We start from the raw sequence: 22199 nt of genomic DNA, 5'->3' as shown, positions 1-22199 counted from the left end.
AACTCAGTTCACTGCTTAAAGTTTTTACACATTGTTACTTTAAGAGCTAAAAAGGTAATCAGGGGATATTAGTGGTTAAGGAGGATGTTGGGGAAGCTAACAGGGTCAACAAAACATAGGTTTGGCAGGAATGTGCAGACATGAGGTTCCAGTCCACCCCTCAATACTCGTTTCACGTACTATTTGTAGTTGGCTACAAATATTCTTTTATACACATTTTGAATATTTTGTTTTCAAAAAGCAGTCACCTCTTCTTGCATCACATCTTTATAAAAACATCAAGAGTTTGGAAATTGAGGAGATCAAAATTTGAAGTTTGACAAGTCAAAGGTTTTCCCACTTTTGTTTGATGTGAGATTTTAGCTGTTTAATAGTTCAGTGCCTCCTTTGTCACTTTTTTTTGTTTGCTTGTTTCATAATACACCAGAAGGATTGCTGCTACAGCTCACCTGGTTGAACTGGTGTCTGATGTACCAAAGGCTGAAGTCCTCATTGCTTGGGCCTGGTTTGAGTCTGCCCCAGACCATTTCCTGCATGTCATTCTCCCCCTCGCTCTTCCCCTTCCTGTTAACTGTCTGCCCTGTCCTGTCAAATGAAGGCTAAAATTCCAAAAGTAAAAATCAAAAAGAATAAACACCAAATGTTTTCACTGGATGACAGGTCTGAATTGTAGGTTAGTTTGAAATACGCAAAGACTTCCCAAAGAAGAAAAAGTCAGAATGGCAGCATATTTTGCTCTAAAATGTGCATCACCCAGCTTTAATGGCGCCTTCAAAGATCCTCAATTGCCAGTGTGATGTGCACTAATACACAGACTCTGGCTTTTAAACTGTACGCTGATGATAACCCAGATGGTTGCTCTCCTCTTTAGACTGCAGGGCTCAGTGTCTATGATTTTCAGAAACAGTCAATTCTGGAAAAATTTGCTGTTGGTCACACAGCTTTCAGGACACTTCTCCACTTTTTTCAGTCTATCTTACATGAACTCAGGGCCAAAAATGAGGGCCTATCTGGGTTTGTTTTTGCCTTTTGCACGGTTGAATTTTAATTTGCATCAGTAGATGAAACAATGAGCTGCACTGACAGCGCTTTTTAGAGGAGTTTCTGAGCCTGTGCAGTAATTTCCGCCACAGAATCATGTCTGTTTTAAATGCAGCACTATCTTAGATCCTTAAGATCACAGCCATGCTATTTTGGTTTTCAGCCTTGTTGCTGTACCACCGATAACAATATCCTCAAATCCTCTTAATAATGAAAACGTGATTCCTAAATGACTAAACCACTTGCCCGTGCATCCTGTCCCACAGAGGTGAAAGACTCAGCCTCTCTAGGATATTCTCATAGAGCCAGTCATTTTACTAATTAACTGCATTAACTACAAAGTGTTCCACCAGGTGATTTTTTTTACAGCTTTCACAGTTTTGGGAACATTTAGTGGTGGAATCAAATTCAAACTGAGCATATTTATTTTTTCAAACAGCCAGTGTTTCTTAGCTTCAGTAATTTCTTTATACCATTTTTAGTTAAATATAAGTTTTAAACTATGTCACTGCGTTCAGTTTTTTACTGACATTTTAAAAACTGAGATAATTTCCTAAAACACCAGACGTTGGAAGTTTTAAGTAAACATTACTCAGGTATCAAACAAGCATTAAATCAGACGAAACAACAGCAGGAGAGAATAAAAGCACTGAGTAAATTCACATTTATCATTATCCAAATGAATATTTTTCAAACTGAGGAGGAGTGTGGCATAAAATATAAAAATGTCAGGCTCACTCGTTCAACAGGCACTCTGATATTGCTGAAAATGACTCAGAATGAGAAAACAACTACCAACAATATTGATCACGCAGTCGTTCTACAGCAAATAATAAACTGAAGTGAGTCACCCACTGAAACAGCAGGTGCCCAGCTCCCTCACAGCGTGATTTAATTCAAACACCTGCATGTCAATAGCCAGAGAGAAAGAAGAGATAAAATGATGAGGTAGAGGTCCTGCAACAGTCGACCTACAGGAGGTACCAAACTGGAGCAAATAACAAAAATGCCAAGCATTGCTTTGTCCATGAAATGTCAGAATTTGCTTCTCTTTTTGTACTTTGTGCCCCTGCATTAGGTATTTTTCATCTTAAACATCATATATACATACAGCATGGTGACTGAAAGAACCACGAGTGTACAAGCATACGTCCATGCACACAGACCTCAGCTCTCCATCCGATGTTCATGTGATTTATTGACCAATTTACTGACTGACTTATTGACCCACCGAGTGACCAATGATGAGTATCATCAATCTCAAAGAGGCTCTGCACTGTCCTCAAGCTTGTACTCCAACCAATCAAAATCTCACCACTCAGAGCTCAATGCACTTGTGAGTTGTTTGCGTGTGACCACCAGCTCCTGTCTGAGATTATTTAGAATTTTATGTTGAAACTGTTACACACGTTGCAGCCTCCCGTCTCCTGCTGAATGATGTGTGTCTTTCCTTTCTTAAATTATATTTTGCACAGGGTTGCCCTTGTTTTCCAGCCCGCTATATAAAAAAAACAGTCATAAAGGGAGAAACTTGTTCTTTCTGGGAGAATTAATGAGCACTGCCTTGCAAGGTGGTAGAAGTCACTTTGGGGAGGCTGGGCTTTCACTTTACAGTCTATTACCTCGGATTTAGGCTGCTTGTTGTTGAGGTCTGAGCTCCTAAATTGATTCATCAGCACGGAGGAAAACACACACTGGCAGAATTACCAGCACAATCCCACTCTTTCGTTAGAATCGAGGATTATTACAGATTTGAAGTCACGAGTGAATCACATAAAGGACGTCTATTTCACGCACACACATTAATAATGACATAAATAAACCACACGTTAAAAAGAATTTGATGACAGGGAGCAAAAGTCGCGGTGGGAGACGTGATGCCAAGTGACACTTGCTGTCTGCAGGATTTCTGCTGCGCGCTAAAAGCGAAGCGTCTCCTCCACAGGCAGCTTCCACAGCTGCAATTACATAACTTCACTCCGAAACTCAGCTTTCGGCAAAAGTGAGAGGGAATGAGCCAACAAGGTCCGCGAAGAAAGAAAAAAAAATTGGTTAAAATATAAATCAAGCCAACAAGTAGCCGGTAGAGGAGATGCCGCGCGTTAATTCAACTTAAGACGCGTTTTTGCTTTTGCAACCTGCAGAAAAGCCGCCTTTTTTAAATGCCCGATAACAGAAAATAATCATTCGATGTTGATCTTACCTGCATGCTTTCCTGTGTTTTAACGGCGACAATGATAGCTGATTTTTGCAGAGTGTGTCCTCTCTGCGCGGACTCTCAACCTCCGACTGCCGCTGCTCTGGATGCAAAGGAATGCACACACACACACACACACACACACACACACACACACACACACACAGAGACAGAGAGAGACAGAGAGACAGAGACAGAGAGACAGAGAGAGATCCACGGAAGAGGCGGGGGTGGGGTAAGGGGTGCAGCTGGAGGTTGGAGGAAACAAGTGGACTTACAGCCTGATGATGTGAAGTCAACAGGCTGGCCGTGGGTTTAATTCCGCTGGGATGTTGATGTTGTCTGAAATAGCATATGCAGAATATTTAAGACACATTCTGTGATGCACTTTTCTTCATGCTTTTTCCTTGCTGCCGCAATACTGATTTTACGCTCTAACTAATGGTTTCTTTATATGTTCATGTTTTTTTAGAAGGCTTTAATTAACTTTTTTGGTTGCCAGGTCCCCCCAGAGGACTGAATATTACACTTCAGTCAGTGTGCTACAATATGTTATACTCAGTTCAGTATAGTTTAATTATATAGCACCAAATCACATCTGCATTGTCTCAATGCACTTTTACTGTAAAATAAAGACGCTACAATAATACAGAGAGAACCATTAAAATTAGCCTCTTTGAGCAAACACTTGGCGACAGTGAGGGCATCTACCGCAATGTAGGGGAGACCGGGGATAGTTGTAACATTTTTGACATTTCTGTCTGTAAATTAGAGCTCTTTTAAGGTAGTGGATTCAAAATGTAATGCAAAGTATTTATATGTCTCGGCTATTAAATAGTGCAGCTATTTTCTCTGCAGCACAATTACCCATTGCATGGTATGGTCTCAAACACAAAGAGTGAAATGTTACAATTAACCCCATAGTCTGGGTTAGTTGTAACATATCCTGGGGTGAAATGTAACACAATGAAATAAGGGTACTAACAAAACATTAACATGTAATTTTTGTTTATTCAACACATGAATGCACTTAGAGCCATTTATGTAGCTATGTGTGTGTGTGACAGAATGCAGAAATCTAGCTTTTGAACATATGCCAACCCCCCAAAAAAGACAAATTATGGAATTTTCTGCAACTGAATATTTCATTAATTTTGGTTGGTCTTCCTTGAGTTTGGCCTCATTGGCTCAGTGGGCATTGTAACCTACAACTCTTGCACCAATGAACATAACAATGAAGCTGAAAAAATGTAGTTGTTCACCAGCATTGCAATTCCATTACTTTTTATCATGGCTTACCTTGGTGTGGTTTGCAAAGTGCTTCAGAAAGATGAGGAATGTTTCTTGCACCCATCCTGATTTATTTCCACTACCAGTACTTCCTACTGGTCCATCTCTGACACAGTGGTCTGCATAACGAATGTGTGGGAACACAAACAGTGGAGGAATTGTGTTGCCAATGGCATTAACCGCATATACAAAAGCGACCAGTGAACCTCTCTCTGCTGATTTTGTTGCCCAAACTTGTTTAATATGAGTTAAAGTAATAGTGTGGTAAGTTGTAACATCTGCATTATTGTTACAACTAACCCAGACTGTTGCTGTTACAACTGACCCAGACTCCTATAGCCATGAACTAGCTAACATTACAGCCAACGGCTAAAACATTAGCACTAAAGACCTACACAGAATATATCCCCGTAGACATACAAATAACATAATTTAAGTTTGATGAGTTTAACTGCAAAGCAGATAATAATAAAGTAGAAAAACTTACTTTTTGGTATACAAATTACTTTTTTTCATGTTAAATTGTCTGTGTTTGACCAAATGTGCTGATTTTTCACATGTGATAGCAGAAATGAATTGGGCATGCACAGGATTAGTCACATCATTTGAAACTTAGCCCTGATTGGAGATATTGGAAGTGTTACAACTGACCCACGTTACAACTATCCCCGGTCTCCCCTACAGAGCTGCTTTCAGCGGATAAATAATGGGTTAATAATAATGGTTGAGAGGCCAGGGAAAGCCTAATGAATTAGCAGCTAAAACAATATTTATAGCTGCAGTGCTTATTATTGTAAGAGCACTTAATTGAGAATTTATTGGAATTGTATCTGCAGATTCTTAAGCAAATGTTATGCTGATTTGCCAGTTCTTCTTAACAAAATCATCATAAAAGAGCAGTTTTGTCCATTAAAACAAATTATTAACTAACTGTTTTTAGCTGAGTGCCTTATGAAGAATTGGTGCCAAGTTCTCTCTTGCTCTCTAATAACATAATGGATTATACTGAGAGTCACAACAGCGCATGAATACAGCAAAAAGACACATCTGTTTCTGTCGTTTCGTTCGTCTCATTTCTGTCTTATCATCATCGCTGCAGCCAACTTATGCGTACCAAGTTAAGAGAAGGGTGTGTGTGTGTGTGTGTGTGTGTGTGTGTGTGTGTGTGTGTGTGTGTGTGAATTACGTGATTGTCGTGAGAGTTATTGGTACAGAAATGCAATTAAAGCCCTGGTGGAGAATCAGTGTGTGCTCAGTGAGGAACTGAATCAATTCTGGCGACCTTGGTTCTCTGAAGCTGCCCGAAGCAGAGAGAGAGAGCTTGAGAGAGCCAGAAAGATGGAGACTGTAACGAGATGCTAAATAGCAATCAAGCCAGGTCAAGCATCCTCACACATCACGCTGATTGCATAATGAACAGCCAAGAAATGTAAATAGCCCGAAGGATGAATGAGGAAAGGCCATCTGTGTAATAAAAGTGCCACTAAAGCTAAAGACGCGATTCCACGTGCTGGCAGAGGCTCGCGGCAGCACGAGAAACCTTCCTGTGCAAACACACATTCACAATGAGTTTAGTTCTCATTCTGCTCACTGTATATTTAAGAGGTATTGAATTGAGGCTTGCACAAATGTTATAGCTGGTGTACAAAAGCTTTAGTTCACTCGCTCAGTTATTTCTTAGAAATCTTTTCCCTCAAAAACAGAAATACATACTCGTGACTACTTTACTGGGTACACCTGATCAACTGCTCTTTAATGCAAACATCTTATCAGCCATGTGGCAGCAAATTAATACACCTCCCTCTAAGGTTTACAGAGAATGATTTGAAAATATCCAGTGAGCCGCAGTTCTCTCAGTATAAGTGCTGCAGTGATGCCAGAGGTCAGAGGAGAATGGCTGGATTTCTTTGAGCTGATAGGCAACCAGCTCAAAGGTATGCAGAAGATCATCTCTTTTGCATACTGTGGTCTTTTAATACCACCCAAGAGTTGTTTAAATGGCACAGCCTGCCTGAGGATTGTTGCTGACCATGTCCATCCGTTTACAACAACAGAGCAACCATCTTTAGATGGCTGCTTCCAGCAGGATGGCGTACTATGTTACAGCTCAGATCATCTTGTTTCTTGAACATGACAATGAGCTCTCTGTACTCAAATGTCCTCCAGAGCCTGAGCTCTGAGAAATGTTTCCAGCACCTTGTTGAATCTATGCCATGAAGAATTAAGGCAGATCTGAAGGTAAACAAGAGCCCAACATGGTACAAGAAAGGTGACTACTGAAACGTCTGGTGAGTGTTGAATTTTATAAACTAGAGCCAGTCAAAATGTGGGCCATTTGGTCAATATGTGGGCCATTTGGTCAATATGTGGGCCAGTGGGATGAGGGATAAAAATGATGTGCAGTCCCACATAAACTGGGACACTTGGACACTTACCTGATGATGGCAGACTCATTAAACTTTCAAACTTCTCTCAAGTGTCTACGACACTTACAGACCAAGATTGCTCATTTCACTGAGTGCAGCTATTACTGCCTCAAGTTTGGGGATTTTGTTTTTCAGGTGAAAAGAACAAACAGGCTACGGTTTGACATTTTATATCAATAAAACATTAAAGGAAAATACTTTGGCAGACACTCTCTTGAACACAGCAAGGGAAGCAGTGTAGCCTCCAATTAAAGTAACACAAGCCTGAATATGCATCATTTTTGGAGTGATGTGAGCCCCGGGTGTTATCTCAGCATGGAAAACTAAACTGGCATGGACATAATTTAATGGTAAATCCATGCCTCGGTTATTTCTATTAAAATCCTTGTGTAAAGTATCCTGCATCCCATCGCATAGAGTTTAACTGAAGAGGAGGATTAAACAGGCCAGAAGGTTTAAACAAAGTTTTGAACAAAGTGCCTTTAATGTTGGGAGTGTCTCTGATAAACAACTGATATGACCAGATAAAGCAGACAAAGATGACCTTGCCTCGAGCGCAGCTCAGAAGCTCTCAGTCATAGCAAAAGATCGTTTTTTCAGCAGGTGAAACATTTTCTATTTTGTCAACTTTAAATCAGATTTACCCAAAAAATGCACTCAGAGGAGGGGTTTCTGGCACAACCTTACCTACACCAAGGTGCATGGAGAAGAAAGTGTGAAGAGGTTAAAGCAAGAATGTCGAATTTATTTTACATCGTGGGCCACATACAGCCCAAAGTTAAAGAAGTTTAACTTTACATTTAATCTCTGTGATATCTTAAAGTGGTATTTCAAAAGTATATCATTTTTTGTTCATGACAAAGAAATAGTAATGGTAAAAGGACTCAAAGCATTTTATATGAAAGAGTTAAAGCGTCAGCCACACTTGCTGTATATAGAACAGCAGCCATTGTTTGGCTGAAACAACAATAAAGTTATTCTATTTACATCCAGTGTTGGTGGAGGTTTGACTGTAAGCTGTAAATTAGCTTATTTCAGTATTTAGTGCTGCTTTGTATGTGCCGTTTGTGGTTTGTTATTAAGGATATAACTTAAAATTCTCCAGTTAAAAAAAGTACATTGATTTTGTAAGATGATGTTATACTTTACTTTTAATGGGAACGATGGTTGGAAGTCATGGTTGGATGGTCATGAAATGTTGAGGGGGTTGTTGGTAATCCCTCATGATTCATGAACAGAATAACAAATGATGAAGTATTTTTTAAAGAATTCAGAGTTAATTATGAAGAAAGTGAAAGTGTTTTACAAATATTTATGCATTAATCATTATGATGCATTAGCATCTCGAAGACTGATGTCTACTAACTCAGCGTTATCTACCACACAGTCCTCATTTCAGTTTTTTAGAAACTCCTGCTCACTGACACTTCATCACCATGTGTTTAGGTTTCTTTTATGTCACATCCTATTTTATTTTGTAATCTTGGGTTTTCATGCATGCCGCTGAGTTTTACTTCCACATATTGCCGTTTTTCCTGCCAGTTTTTCTGCACCACCTGTTTCCAACCAGTTATTCACTCTCCCAAATATATATACTCTCCCATTTCTGTCTGTCAGTTGCCAGATTGTCTTTGTACTCCAAGTAGGCAAGCTTTCCCGGGATTTCCTTATGATTTGTTTACAAGATGATATTTACTGTGTCTTTCAGAGATTTTTTTCTCCTCTTGTATTTTGGCTCCATGTTTCTCATTATTCTCTGTATGACTTTCGCCTGTTTGTTGGAATTCAGCTTTTTGTTTATTTACAGAGCAGGACTTTATCAAACAGATTACTTTCTTTTTACATCCTTTCTCTGGCAGGGAAACTCAAGATTTGACACTGTATAAAGATGAAAATTAGTCAATGTAGCAGTAATGCAATATCTATGTTTTGATGGATGTGTCACGTGCACAAGCAAAACATCAATGCTTGTGGTGAACAAGCATCCCACTGTCATATTTCTGTCTTGTCACGGCTAAAATTTTGTGATGCAAAAAAAGAAAAAAGAAATCCTAATTGTAAATACTTTTAGCCCTTTTTCATTAGTAACTACTCAGCTTAACCTGAGCTTTTTATAAAAACCTTTTAGGGTTTTAAATTAGGTGGTAGGGTAGTACCTGCTACAGGGTTTCCAAGCGATCTTAGTGGATCTGAAAATGTGACGTCAGCAGACGATTGGCTAGTCAGTGGCACGTCATGAGAGGGAAACGGCAGCAAAAACACCAACACCGTGTTTCTCAAGTCTGACAAAAAGCCATACACTGAGCAGCACGTATACTATATATTCAATTACCTCCATTGTTGTGTTTGTGTTGTACACAAATGACATCACGGACTTTCACTATCACGCCATTACTTTTGGTATCACAACCCCACGCACATTGAGGTGGTACTCAAATGTAATGGAAAAGCAAGCAAAACCAGAGTAGGGTAGAGTAGTACTTGTGGAAAAGAGGCTTTTGCAAATATTCTGGAGTAGAAAGGTCAGAGTGTCAGCAGAAAGGTATAACTCTGGTAGTTATACTGTTACCTCTAAATTAGTTTTGACAAAGCGCATCTTTTCTTGTCAGCTCACATTATCTCAGTTATTTCTTCTCCATATTTCCTTTGCCTCACTAGCTTTGCGTAACACAGAGACACAACTGCATACTGTGTTCACAGCGGGTGACCCACAAATAACCTCCTCTTCTATAACTGGCGAGCATTATTTAGAGGCCAGTGAAGGAAAACAGCAGATTAATATTTGAGTGACAGAGTGAGTGAACACTTTTACAAGAAGTCTGCTTTATTTTACTCAATCGTCCAAGTTCAAGATCTTATTTTCTAAAATACACTTTCAGCATTTGGTTTGGCTTCCCTTCAGCAAGGAAGAATGGCAGTTATTGGAGAAAATGGCTCAGTCGGACAAACAATCAGTGAAAAAAGGTCAGCTACAGCTGAACTCCAGCAGCTCGCACCACACAGTGATGGAAGCGTGATGGAAACCACTCTTGCTGAAGATCGACAGCTGCTCTCTGATCCCTGTGGGGGGTGTTGGGTGGGCTATCTGATGGTTCAGTCAAGCTGTTTCAATCTATTGCTGGTCCCCCCCCAAGGACACCCATAGTCTTTGCTGAAAAGAGGAAAATGCATCAGACACACAGAGATCAGCTCCTGTGAGAGGAGTGCACAGATGTGGAGGCAAAGCTGGGAATTCTTGCAGGAGAGATGAGATATGGGGCCACAGACTGCATGAAAGCAAGACGTAGCTTCCAGGTCTGAAAAGGGAACCCTATTTACATGTGCCTTTGACCTGCAGCCTTTCTAACGGCCAGCAGGGGGCAAATTTTGAGGTTGTGAAAGGATGGAGTAATTTTCTTCCTTAGGTTGTTTTGTTTTTGCAGAAACATTCATAGAAATCTGTTTTATATAATAAAAAGTGTGGACTTCTGTACTTTAAGCATATATTCCTCAATCTTTTCTATTTTATCATCTAGTGGCTCCTTCTGGGAGTCCTGACTTAAAAGCACCAGAAACATTATGCCCAGAAACAGTTTGTTTTTAAGACTAATATGGAGACACATCAAGCCCTTCGGTTCTTGTGGTCATGGCAGTGTGGCCATACAGTGCAGATTTACAACTACTATGATGAACTGTGCAGATAAATTCTATTTGGATAGTTAGAATAACAAACCTAAATAAAATAAACCGATTGCTTATACATTTATGCATTTCACCATGACAAAAAACCAAAAAAATGCTGCACACCTCAGGCTACGTACACACGTACACGGGTATTTTTGAAAACAGAGATTTTGTTTTCGTTTTAAAAAAATAAGGAGGAAAACGCTGCTAGGAACATGCCAAAGCAACAGGTGGCGAAATGTTGGCCAATCAGAAGTCTAGAAGATGGCGCATAGAAGCAGAACCGAGTCGTATGTGTGGAGGGACAGTAACAGTGTGTGTATATATAAGCATTTAAACACTGCAGAGTACAATTAACAGTAACAGTATTGTAGAAATTCATTTCACCGAAACAATAACGTGGAGCACAGTGTGACGTCAAAAAATGCGCACACCTTTGACGCTGCGTTTTCTCCGTTTTTCTCGTCCACACCTAAATGCAAAAACGAAGTTTTCGAAAATATCCACCCTGGCCGGAGTTTTTAGAAATCTCCATTTTCAGTGACCGAAAACGCCGTTTACGTGTGGATGAAAGGTGCAAACGCATAGAAAAATCTCAGTTTTCAAAAATACCCGGGTACGTGTGGACGTAGCCTCAGTGAACACTAGAAACATCAGAAACAGCATCACTGTTCCCAGACTCTTAAAAAAAAATAACATTTCAGTGTCATGTGAAAAGTTTCTTCAATGATTCACGTCATGTCTCCGCTCATCAAAAATTCAGTGACTCATTAATCCCGTGGACTCCCTTTGAACCACCTTTAAACTCATCTAAATCTTTTGCAGTGGCCAATTATTTATTTTTTAAACAAAATCCACTGAGACCAGCTCAGCATGTTTACAGCTCACAGAGGACACTGATTGCTTAATTGCATCATGCGGTACAACAGCATTAAAGCAACCGTGTGTATTTTTTGTTGTTTTATTAGATTGTCCCTTTAATTTATGTGTCATTGGGGTTGTAGCAGAATTTCCTAAAGGGGAACATAGTCTTTGGTCCGTTAGTCTGTTTTATTCTGAGTTTAGGTCATTTCAGTTTTCTGGCATTTCTCACTACTATAGTTAAAAGAAGGCTTACGTTTTCCTCTTTAGTCATTTAAATTTGGCCGCATGGCTCTGTGCAGGGACCGCCCCTACTTTTCACAAATGCAAGGCAGCAACATCAGCAGCAAGTCTACAGCAAGACAGAACAAAACAGGCATCAGTGAAAACAGATTGACTCAAAAATGGCATGCATAGCATGAATATGGGTGGGTGAATATGGGAGTGGAGGTGGGTTACTAAGCAGCTTGCAAGGGATAAATATGCTTATAGTGAACATCAACCAGGTGAGGGTGATACTACCATTTTATTTTATAAGCTCAAGGTTTCATCACCGAGAGAACGCACTGGGAAACACAGTCAGCTTTTATAAGCGCAGTTAAATGCTAACATTTTTACACAAGGGTTATTTGGCTTTTGAGCATTTTTGCTCAAATGAGATAAAATTAAATCCCTAACATTTTTCAGACATCAACGAGACAGTTCCTTTCCATAGCAGATTAGCCCCAGAGTCCCCCCCCCCCCCCCCGCCACCTTCTGCTACTGTAAACTAATGTGCATGAATGTACGCCGTGCCTGTCGGCTTAAAGCCCGTCAATGTGAAGGCAGGAAAAGGTGGTGGATGGGGGTTGATGATCAAAGCACTGTAAATCCTGCCTGGTGCTGGTGGAGTGGGAGAGCGGAGATTCCCCAAGAAAGAGCCTCACAGCTGGAATCATACAGCTGGTAATTTTCCTTCACCTTTGAAAGAAGCTGAAGAAAAACACGCGCACACACACACACACACACACACACACACATGCACAACAGCAGCAGCCCGAGAATAATTTGCCCCTCAGAAGGATTTCATGTTTCTATGGAGAAGAATGTCTATTTTTAGGAGTGATATAAATAGATCTTTCTGTAGCTCCAAAGCTTGGATTCTTGTGTGAATATCCCCCCAAGCCTTTACTGTATATTATTTTTCTTATTCATGTGTCTCTGTGGACATGTTTTTTTTACATAACACAGCCATAGATTTATCTGCCTTCCTCCTGAGCAAGTGTGTGTGTGTGTGTGTGTGAGTGTGAATGACAGTCAGAAACATGAACAGTTAGCGGGGAAGTGCAGACAATGAAGTGTAATTTGTCTCAGTGACATTAGTGCTGAGCTGTATGGTCTCAGTGCCTGAGTGCAATAGGCATCAGGTCGTCACATTCAATGAGATACACTTTTCAAAGCCCTCCTAGGACAAGTAAAATCACCAAAAGCTGAGAGGTAACATCCTTCCTCACAGAGGAACACCACTGGAGCTGATAAAACTAAAAGGCAGTCATCACTGATGTCCTGGGTACAACATTTGCTTCATCGCCAGGCTTTGGGAAGTGGACACAGAGAAGCAGAAGGACTACAATGACTTTGGGTGGAGGCGAGATGGGGGTGAAACAAGGAGCAACTTTGTAGCCGTGGAAACAGTTGCTAAGGAGCGAACCGAGGCTTTCCCAGACAGAGAAGAAACAGAGATGTGACTGTGATGGGAAACAAGGTGCAGTAAGGCACTTTCCTATATTACTAAATTGTACAGGGTACAAATCTCCAACAGAGTAGCGCCTAAATATTAATTTCACTGTTCTATGGTTTTAGCTTTTTAAAAAAAAAAATCATGACAACCATGAAGCCTAAGTTAATGCTTGATACATGTTTTATTGTACTGAAAAAGACAACAAAAGGAGAACTCAGAGAAGCTCAGAGATTTCCTACTCAAATATTAGCTCAACATGATTTGAACAGATGCTGATCCATCATATAAGGTCATTGAGATACCTGCCTCTTCTCCTGGTGACATAGGACAAGAGTCAGTGTATAGTCTGGATAAACACCTAGTGTGGAAGGACAAAATCCCCTTTAACACAAAGAAACCTCCAGCAGAACCAGGCTCAGACATCTGATGTGACTGGTTGGAGCAAGAGATAAAAGGAGAGGACGTGCAAGGATAAAGACAAAACAAACTAGACAGAAGGTAATGACATGAAGCAGTGGCCTATAAACATATGGTGAGTGAAAAGAGGGGAGCAGAGAAGACATTTAGTGCATAATGGAGATTCCCACAGCAGCCTCACCCTATAGCAGCAATAAATAAGGTATACTTTATGGTTAGCTAGTCCAACCCTATGATTTAATAGTGACTATCAGCAACACCTTGCAGTTGAAGAATACACATTTTTCCTTTTGTACTGGCTTTAAAAACACTTAATTTTTAGAAGAAGGATTAAAGGATTTAACAGTCGGTCTATGGCAATCAGTTTTTTAAATACCAAAACAGAACATAAACTAAGAAGTTTTTTTCTGAGGACTAACTAATTAATAACTTTATTAGGCTCTAATATTGAAATTTATTCAGTGTTTTCCAAGGATTAAGATGCACTTTTTAGCAGTGTCTGTAAATCACATAAAAGGCATCAGATTAGGCGAGAAATGTGTCATCACAAACCTGAAAACAGGGCTGCGTTTTTAGATAAAGGATAATAATTGTCTTCAGTGCACTCTGATATGTGCAAATGAAGAGGAAATATGCACCAGAGCCTGCATGCTAGTTCAGGCAGGCAGCTTGAGCAACACTGCATCATACACATGCAACATCACACCTCTTCTCACATCACATATCAAACACTTCAATTCAATTTTAATTCAGAAGCGTTATTTCAAGGTGGTTTGTACTGCGCGGCACCCTACAATATTAAAGAGAGAGATCCAATGATTAGAGGATCCCCTATGAGAAAGCACTTGATGATGGTGGAGAGGAAGAACTCACTTTTAACAAGAGGAGACCTCCAGGAGAACCAGGCTCAAAAGCTACTCTGTTTATTTATTTAATTTATAGCTTACACTACTGCCACTATTATTCATAGGTTTGAATTTTTATGCACTACACTTTCAAAAGTATTTTTTCATCGGACTTCAGATGCATATGAATTTCAGTAACATCCCATTCTTACTTCATAGGGTTTAATATGATGTCGGCCCACCCTTTTGCAGCTAAAACAGCTTCAACTCTTCTGGGAAGGCGTTTTTTACAAGGGTTAGGAGTCTGTTTGTTGGAATTTTGACCATTCTTCCTGTAGTGCACTTGTGAAGTCAAACACTTAGAACGGACAAGAAGGTCTGGCTTCACTTTAATTCATCCCAACGGTGTATATCTGTTTGAGGTCAGGGCTCTGTGCACGCCAGTCAAGTTCTTACACCAAACTGAGTCCTCCTGAAGAGTAACCCCAAACAATAATCCCCCCTCCACCAAACTTTACATTTGGCACAGTGCAGTCAGAGAAGTACCGCTGTGCTGGCAACCACCAAACCCAAACTTGGTGAGCTTTACACACCTGCATCCAACGCTTTGCATTGCACTTGGTGATGTGAGGCTTGGCCATGGAAACCCATTCATTACGCTGTCTACACACTGTTCTTGAGCTAATCTGAAAGCCAGATGAAGTTTGGAGGTCTTTAGTGATCGACTCTGCAGAAAGTTGGCGACCTCTGCACATTATATACCTCAGCCTCTGCTGACCCCGCTCTGTGATTTTATGTGGCCTATGACTTCATGTCTGAGCTGCTATCATTTCCAATCGCTTCCACTTTGTTCTAATACCACTAACAGTTGACTGTGGATTATTTAGTAGCGAGGAAATTTCATGACTGGACATGTTGCACAGGTGGCATCCTGCGACAGTCACTGAGCTCCTGCGAGTGACCTATTCTTTCACAAATGTTTGTAGAAGCCGTCTGCAAGCATAGATGTTTGATTCCATACACCTGTGGTCGTGGAAGTGAACACCTAAATTCAATGATTTGGATGAGTGAGTGAATACTTTTGGTATTCACTTAGCTCTTCTTTTACACTAAGGTGAGGGGGAAACAGTGTTTCAGTTCTCCTGTATGCCCCGTAAATGTAGCAAACTAACAATAGAAAATCTTTGAATCTTAAAATCACAAGGACAGGTAGTTGGTGTGTGAGAGGAAAGGATAGAGGGAAGATCTGCATAAAGATATCCCAGAAACAAACAGGAACACACCCTTTCAATATGAAGGGCTATTTAGCTGCAAAGCTTCACATCTCTCTCTTGCTCTTTGAACCTCTCCACCATGCCAGTAGGCTCTGTGTGTATATTTATTCCTCGCTTTATCCACCGAGTGTTCCAGCAGAATCCAGCTCATCTCCCTCTCTCTTCGCTCTCAGGTGGAGTTGGCTACAGGTCTGGTTTTGCTCCTGCCTCCTCCTTTCAGTCAGCACACCGGTCTCCCATCTACTCATTACTCTGGGATTCAAAAGGCCAGCTGAAACCTCCACTCTCTGTCAGTTTGTCGTCACCTTTGTGGTGGTTATGAGACTCACTCCCTCTGAGTAACTTACCTCCCAAGTGATCTGACTTTGCAGTTCTTGTTCACCTGCCAGTGGTGAGCTAAGGCTGGATCAAGATTGGAGCTTTCACACCAAGAAAACTGAGCACTTTCTTATAAGGATTTATCAAAAAACACTAAGCTGTCAAGGAAAATCCAATCTGCTGCTCAGTCTCTGTGCCGCAATGCTTACCAGAGTGAAACTTACCTGAATCCTGATTTAATTCTTGCTTATGTAGTTATATACTTTAATCATTTGGGTCCATACATTCGTACAAATAACCCACTTATTCCAAAACCTGATGACTTGTCTGAAAATGTATAAACACGCCGGTTATTTAAAAATTCACTAAGTAAAAGCTTTTTTGAGTAAAATTTTGAGGTCACATGAACACGTGTTGGGCTCTTCTCGTGATTGCTCATTTCTATTCAGTTCTGTTCCCACTTTGTGTCCAAACAGGAGTGTGAATGTGTGTTTTCTTTCTGTGCTTGAGTTTCTATATTTAAAATGAGGAAATAAGCTAAGCTTAGAAACACATAACTGTCATGGTGAACACAGTAAGAGCAAACAACCGCATTAATTATTTGTTCCACCTGAACTTCTTACATCCAGATGTGGCTCCTGAGCCTCTGCGGGCATCTTCCTCCCCATCTGCATCGCCTCTTCTTCTCCCTCGCTGCTGTGAAATCTGAGTGACAGAAAACAGGGACAAAGAGGACATCCCATTAATATGCTAATCCATGCGGGGATGACTTCAACACGCCGAGCATAGTCAGAAATACACATATGTCAGCTATGAGGCATACTGTGCAAAATCAGGGCTCAGGGAGGAGGAAGAGGAGGTGGATACGCATGTACTGTGGATGGGGTGCATAAAAAGCTAAATTGGTGGGTTTGTGGGAATCCCCACATCCGCACAGCAGCACATTTATCCCACTGAATAACATCTGAAATACTGAAGAGAGGAGTCTGAAGCAAGGCAGACTGTGGATTGTGTGTGACTGGCATGTCTCTGCCATGTGCGGCCTTGTTTGCTCTTTGCTGGCATCAATAATCCATGCGACCTGCTCTTGTGCACAGACAGATGAGCACTGGGGGCTTATATAAGAGTCAGGTCTAATAGTCGGGACTGACCCTCCGGGACCTGACTGGCTGACAAGAGAAGTGCAAACCACGACAACATAAATCTGTTTACTGGACAGGCTTTCATCTGTTCTGCAGCACTCGCACTTTATACAGGCGATATTTTCAGAGAGAATCCTGACACTTAAAATCCACCAGCGGTTTGTTTCGTTGCTGCTGATAAGGCCGATAGTGGTGTAAAATGGGTTTGAAAGATGCTGCCGGCATCTCCTGACCGAGAACAACCTGCTCTCTTCTCTGTCTCAGTAAATGTACCGCGTCACTGTCAGTAGACTCCCCCTGCCTCGCAGAAGAAGACAGAGATAGACAGCCAGGCAGAGTCTTTCATCCCATTCCCCTTATCTTCCTGGCCAAAATCCCCTGCCTCCAGAAAGCAATTTAAAGGCCAGACAGAGACAGAGGAGAGGGAGCGAGTCAGAGCGATGCAGGAACGCAACCTCATGATAAACCAGCAGGCATCTGGTTCACTTGAATACAACAGTCCACATCCTGAAGAAGCGAAAGCCTACTACAGTAAAAATGCATAAAAATATTCAACAGTGAAATACAATTACATCTGAGCACCATCTATTAACAAATATAGACATGTTACAAACAATATAAACATTTGATTATGGTTTTGAGTGTATTTCTGGCAATAAAGACGTGTTTCTGAACTTACATGATAATATTAAGACCAAGATCTAATATCAACAGGCTGACCGGGAGCAGGTCCAAAGGTTCAACCACAGACCTGTGTGAGAGCGACACTGATTAATCTCTGACAGTGGCCCTGCAGGAGCCTGTGCTCTGTCAAGCCACCTTCATGGGTTGACATTTGGGGGAGGTGCTTATTTGCTGATGATCAATACCTGACTCATGTCCATACAGATTAGCACAAAGACCGGAAATGGAGGAATCAGCTAGTTTGGCTGAATCCCAAAAGATAATCTTCTACAGGCAGAGTTGGCAAGTAGAAATACAAATACTACTATTAAAAATACTTTAATAAAAGTTAAAGTACTGATTCAACTTCTTAACTCAAGTAAAAGTAAAACAATACAGGCTCTAAAATGTACTCAAAGTAAGAAAGGAAAAAGTAGTTCTTTGGAGGACGTTTCTATTTTTAAGCAAAGCTAACTGAACCTTGTGCTGTATTAACATAATAATAAAATAATATCAGTAGATGGGAATACAGACTTAAATCTATTTTTTCTAATTCTAATTATACTCAGCTTGACTCTGACAATGAAATCACAGCTACTGTGCACCAGTTACACATTGTTCTTTACGTTAAACCCATCACAGTACAGCAAACTAACCTCTTTATCCTGCACTAACATGCAGCCTTTAAATAACAGTTAGTCTATCTCAGTTTGCTATGCAGCATGTTTCACAATATGAAAAAAAAAAGTCCCATGTTCAGACACAACATCTGATTTAAAAACATGAGGACTTACATGTGAGCTTTCCTTACCTTTAGATCTAACCTCTCTTCTTCCTTTCCTCTCCTGTCTTTCTTATCTATCTCCATCTCTGAGTCTCTATTCTCCATCCTCTGGTGAGTAATAAACAAACAGGACTGCCTTTCATGTGTTTAGGCTCAGATCGGTTTGATGTTTGGAGGCTCCCGCCTCAGTCTACAGGTTGGTGTCACTGTGAAACAAAACTGGATTTTGCACTTGCTTCTTGTGTTGGCCATATACTGTTTTATATGATCACTCACTCCGTCTGCACTTGTTTCAGTTTCAGGTGACTTCTCTGATACTTTTTTATCATGTTGCTTTGAAAACTCCAAGCTCTGCTGCTAATTTGCATACAGTTTATTCAAATGTTAGTGATGGGGGATGGCATGCAATTAATTAATCAAATGTGATTACTAAAACAGAATAAATGAGATAATTGTTGGCAGACATTCTGTTTACAATAACGCTCTCACTTTGCCTTTTAGTCCTCGCTTTTTTTTATTTTTTCCCATCTCTAAAAGCCAGAGTTCACTCACTCCCAGGCTGCCGCATGTCTCAATTCATATTCATGCATTTATTTTTTTCAGCTGAATTGTGATTAAAGTTAATTAAATCCATTAGAGTTATAAACTCTGTGTGTAAAGTACATGATAGCATCACACAGTTGCTGCAGATTTGCTGGCTGCACATCCATGATGCGAATCTCCACTTTGGCCACTATGGAGGCCATTTGAGTAAAGTGAATTCATTGGCAAGTTTGAGAAACCAGTTTGAGATTATCTGACGTTGCATATCATCCTTAAGCAGAAGTTGAGACTCGTCAGACCAGGCAACGGTTTTCCAATCTTCTGTCTCAGCTTCCTGTCCTTTGCTGGCAGGACGGTCACCCGGTGTGGTGTTCTGCTGCTGTAGTTAATCTGCTTCAAGGTTTGATGTGTTGTGCACACAGAGATGCTATAACCAGTTGGTTATTTGAGTTACTGTTGTCTTCCTAGGAAACAGTAACTCATATGACCCAGGAGCGAGTTGTGTGAGAAATTCCCAGTAGCAGTTTCTGAAATAACCAGCACAACTACAACCACAACACTTCCACTTAAATCACATTTTCTTCCCTCTCAGATCCTCAGTTGAAGTTCAGCAGGTCATCCAAACCACGTCTGGATGACTAAATCCATTCAGTTGCTGTGATGTGGTAGGCTGATTAAATACTTGTATTAACAAGCAGTTGAACAGCTGTACCTAACAAAGTGGCTGCCGAGTGCGTATAAATAATCCCAGTGTTTATATGAAATGTTCCTCTGAGTTGTGCTGCCTCGAGCTGTTTAAATAAGAAGATTTTAAAAAGTATTGGCTCAGATAATAAGCGGTTCACTGTGCTTGTTAAGACAAATAATCAGTGTTGAAGACTGGATGGTAATTATCACCTTCTGGATTATATCTGTTAAGAACACAATCTACGGTAACTGTAATCTAATTAGACAGACGAAAACAAAAACGATTTCCAACAATATCAAGTCAGCACGACACAAAAGTCACACACTCGCTGTGGAGCTCTGAGTCATAGACAGATTATCTGAGTGGCCTGATTTTGTCAAAGTCTGCTCTGTCCATTAAGCAGAACTCAGACACACAGCTCTGACATTATTATAAAGCACGGCTGATAACGCAGTTTAAAATTGTGGCCAATTCAGGCGTGGAAACCCCAATCAGGCTGAACCCTCCTCGCTCTCTTCCAGGACGTGATTAATCTTAACCTGGATGGCAGTGCTTAATTAAATATTGAGGCAGCTTAAATGGCTGCGCTGTCGCTTTGTTTTATCGGTCACTTCCTAAGATGACAGTCCCATCTTTTCCCTCGCTCCTCTGCATCTGGAGACAACACACTTCTGCTCTTATCTGAAGCACTGGCTCCATCAGGTAGACACAATGTACTTTAGGAAGTAAAATAATGCGAGGACAGCTGCACGCACGGCTCTGTGGAACATTTCATTAGAGGGTAAAAAGCTGGTGAGAGCTGGAATGAATTTAGACGTTCAGGTACGAGGAGTTATGAAACACATCTCATCAGATCTATCTGACATGAATGAATGCATTAAAAAATCCTCTTTTCGTGGCGCTGTGTGAAAGCTCAGCCCTTTCAGCAGAAAAATTCAGATGGAGTCTGGGATTACAAAAGCAGGCAGTCTACTGTGAGGTTATAATCTGCGCTGTCTCTCCCCTGCTGTCCCCTATCTCTGGCTGCCTTTATCCTTTATTCAACTGGGACAGGGAAAAGCAAAGTCAGATTGCTCACTGACAGCCTGAAGATGAGAAAATTCCTCTAAATGGGGAAATGTTCTCAAAGGAAAAAGTCTGGGAAATATTTACTTTGTTGCTGTGTGGTAGCAATGAGAAGACTGATAGGTCAAAGGTAAAAAGCATACCACCAAGTTTGGACACGCACACACAGCCAGACTAGGTCCTGAAAGAGCAAAATCCTTCACTCCTAAAGCTAACCAATTAACCCCTGGTATACTGTTTAATCCTCACATAAACAAACAATTTGCCACTGAGCATTAACTAACCCTCTCAGTCTCCTGGCAACTGCTAGGCAGGAGATATGCTTCAGTTTTCTGTATGGATTAAAGATACATGGTGCACTGTTCATTTTGCATAGAGCACACATGAAGGTTCATGCTGTTTTTAAACTGTCCAAGATGTTAGGCTAAACTAAGGCAAGGAACAACCTATCTGCAGACTAGAAAACAAAGCAGGTGGTTATAGGCCAGGAGCAGCCATCTACAGCTAGCCCCAAGCCCCCGCATTGTATGAAGTTATGCTAACCCTCCTGTTAAGGACACGTTTTTACCCTTTAAATTAAACGAGGTACATATCATGTGGTATTGCAGGTAGATACCTACCTACTTGCGATGGCCTTAATTTTATCCAGTCTGTATGCAAAGCTCAGTGTAGCCTTAAACGTGTTGTCTTAAACTAAAGCCTTAAATTGGCTGTTGAACTGTGGGATGCTCCCCAGCCGAGCCACTAGGGGTGGGCCTTGGAGACTGACTGGAAAATAAAGGGACCAGGTCTGAAGGAGACCCATTGCAGAAGACTGGGTTCAAATCTGCTACGCACCGTTTGCTGTCTTTTTTTTTCCCTCTTGAAATTATTTTATTGCACCAGAAAAAGTTTAAGAACAATTACCAATTTAAGACAAGTGTCTAGTCTGTAAGCTAGCCTAAGCTAACTACAGCCTTTTTACCCAGTCTGAATTTCTACAAACCTTAAACCTTCACTTTGCTGTTGCTATGCTAAATCGTCTATTTTTACAAGGACTAAGCTAATTAACATTAACAATTAAAGTTTTTTCACGAAGATTTATTTCCTTTGGCAGGCCTGTGGTGCTCTTTCAAAGATTTTGTTTGGAGCTCATAACGTTGCATTCGTAGGAACGATGATGAAATTAACATAAAATATACAAAAATAAAAAAAAGTGTGGGATTTATAATAAAGTTGAAAAAAAGAAGCTAAGTTTACATGTTTTCAGGTGTCTCCATGAC

At 40.7% G+C, this 22199-nt stretch overlaps 1 protein-coding gene and 1 long non-coding RNA gene across 3 annotated transcripts in view; both read right to left on the bottom strand.

Moving 5' to 3' along the window:
* The window catches only part of kcnip3a (Kv channel interacting protein 3a, calsenilin), a 65272-nt gene extending 61918 nt beyond the window's left edge, over positions 1 to 3354 (bottom strand). Inside the window, exon 1 of the mRNA XM_006789918.2 lies at positions 3245 to 3354. Within this exon, the coding sequence (XP_006789981.1) occupies positions 3245 to 3250 (6 nt within the window). The 5' untranslated portion in view covers positions 3251 to 3354. The remainder of the gene's footprint in view (positions 1 to 3244) is intronic.
* Positions 3355 to 3440: 86 nt separating this feature from the next.
* LOC148100249 (uncharacterized) lies at positions 3441 to 21614 on the bottom strand. 2 transcript variants are annotated; one of them, XR_015719816.1, is made up of 4 exons: positions 18669 to 18737; positions 17874 to 17945; positions 16676 to 16757; positions 3441 to 3580 (listed from the first exon to the last, which is right to left on the bottom strand). It is a non-coding gene; the product is annotated as an uncharacterized LOC148100249 (long non-coding RNA). The 2 variants fall into 2 exon arrangements; XR_015719817.1 differs by lacking the exons at positions 17874 to 17945; positions 18669 to 18737 and adding an exon at positions 21558 to 21614.
* Positions 21615 to 22199: the final 585 nt, after the last annotated feature.

The sequence above is a fragment of the Neolamprologus brichardi genome, chromosome 12 (assembly GCF_056152115.1).
Source record: "Neolamprologus brichardi isolate AB-2024 chromosome 12, ASM5615211v1, whole genome shotgun sequence".
NCBI lineage: Eukaryota > Metazoa > Chordata > Actinopteri > Cichliformes > Cichlidae > Neolamprologus > Neolamprologus brichardi.
The sequence above is the reverse complement of the archived record's forward strand: the minus strand, read 5'-3'. Positions and strand labels throughout refer to the sequence as shown.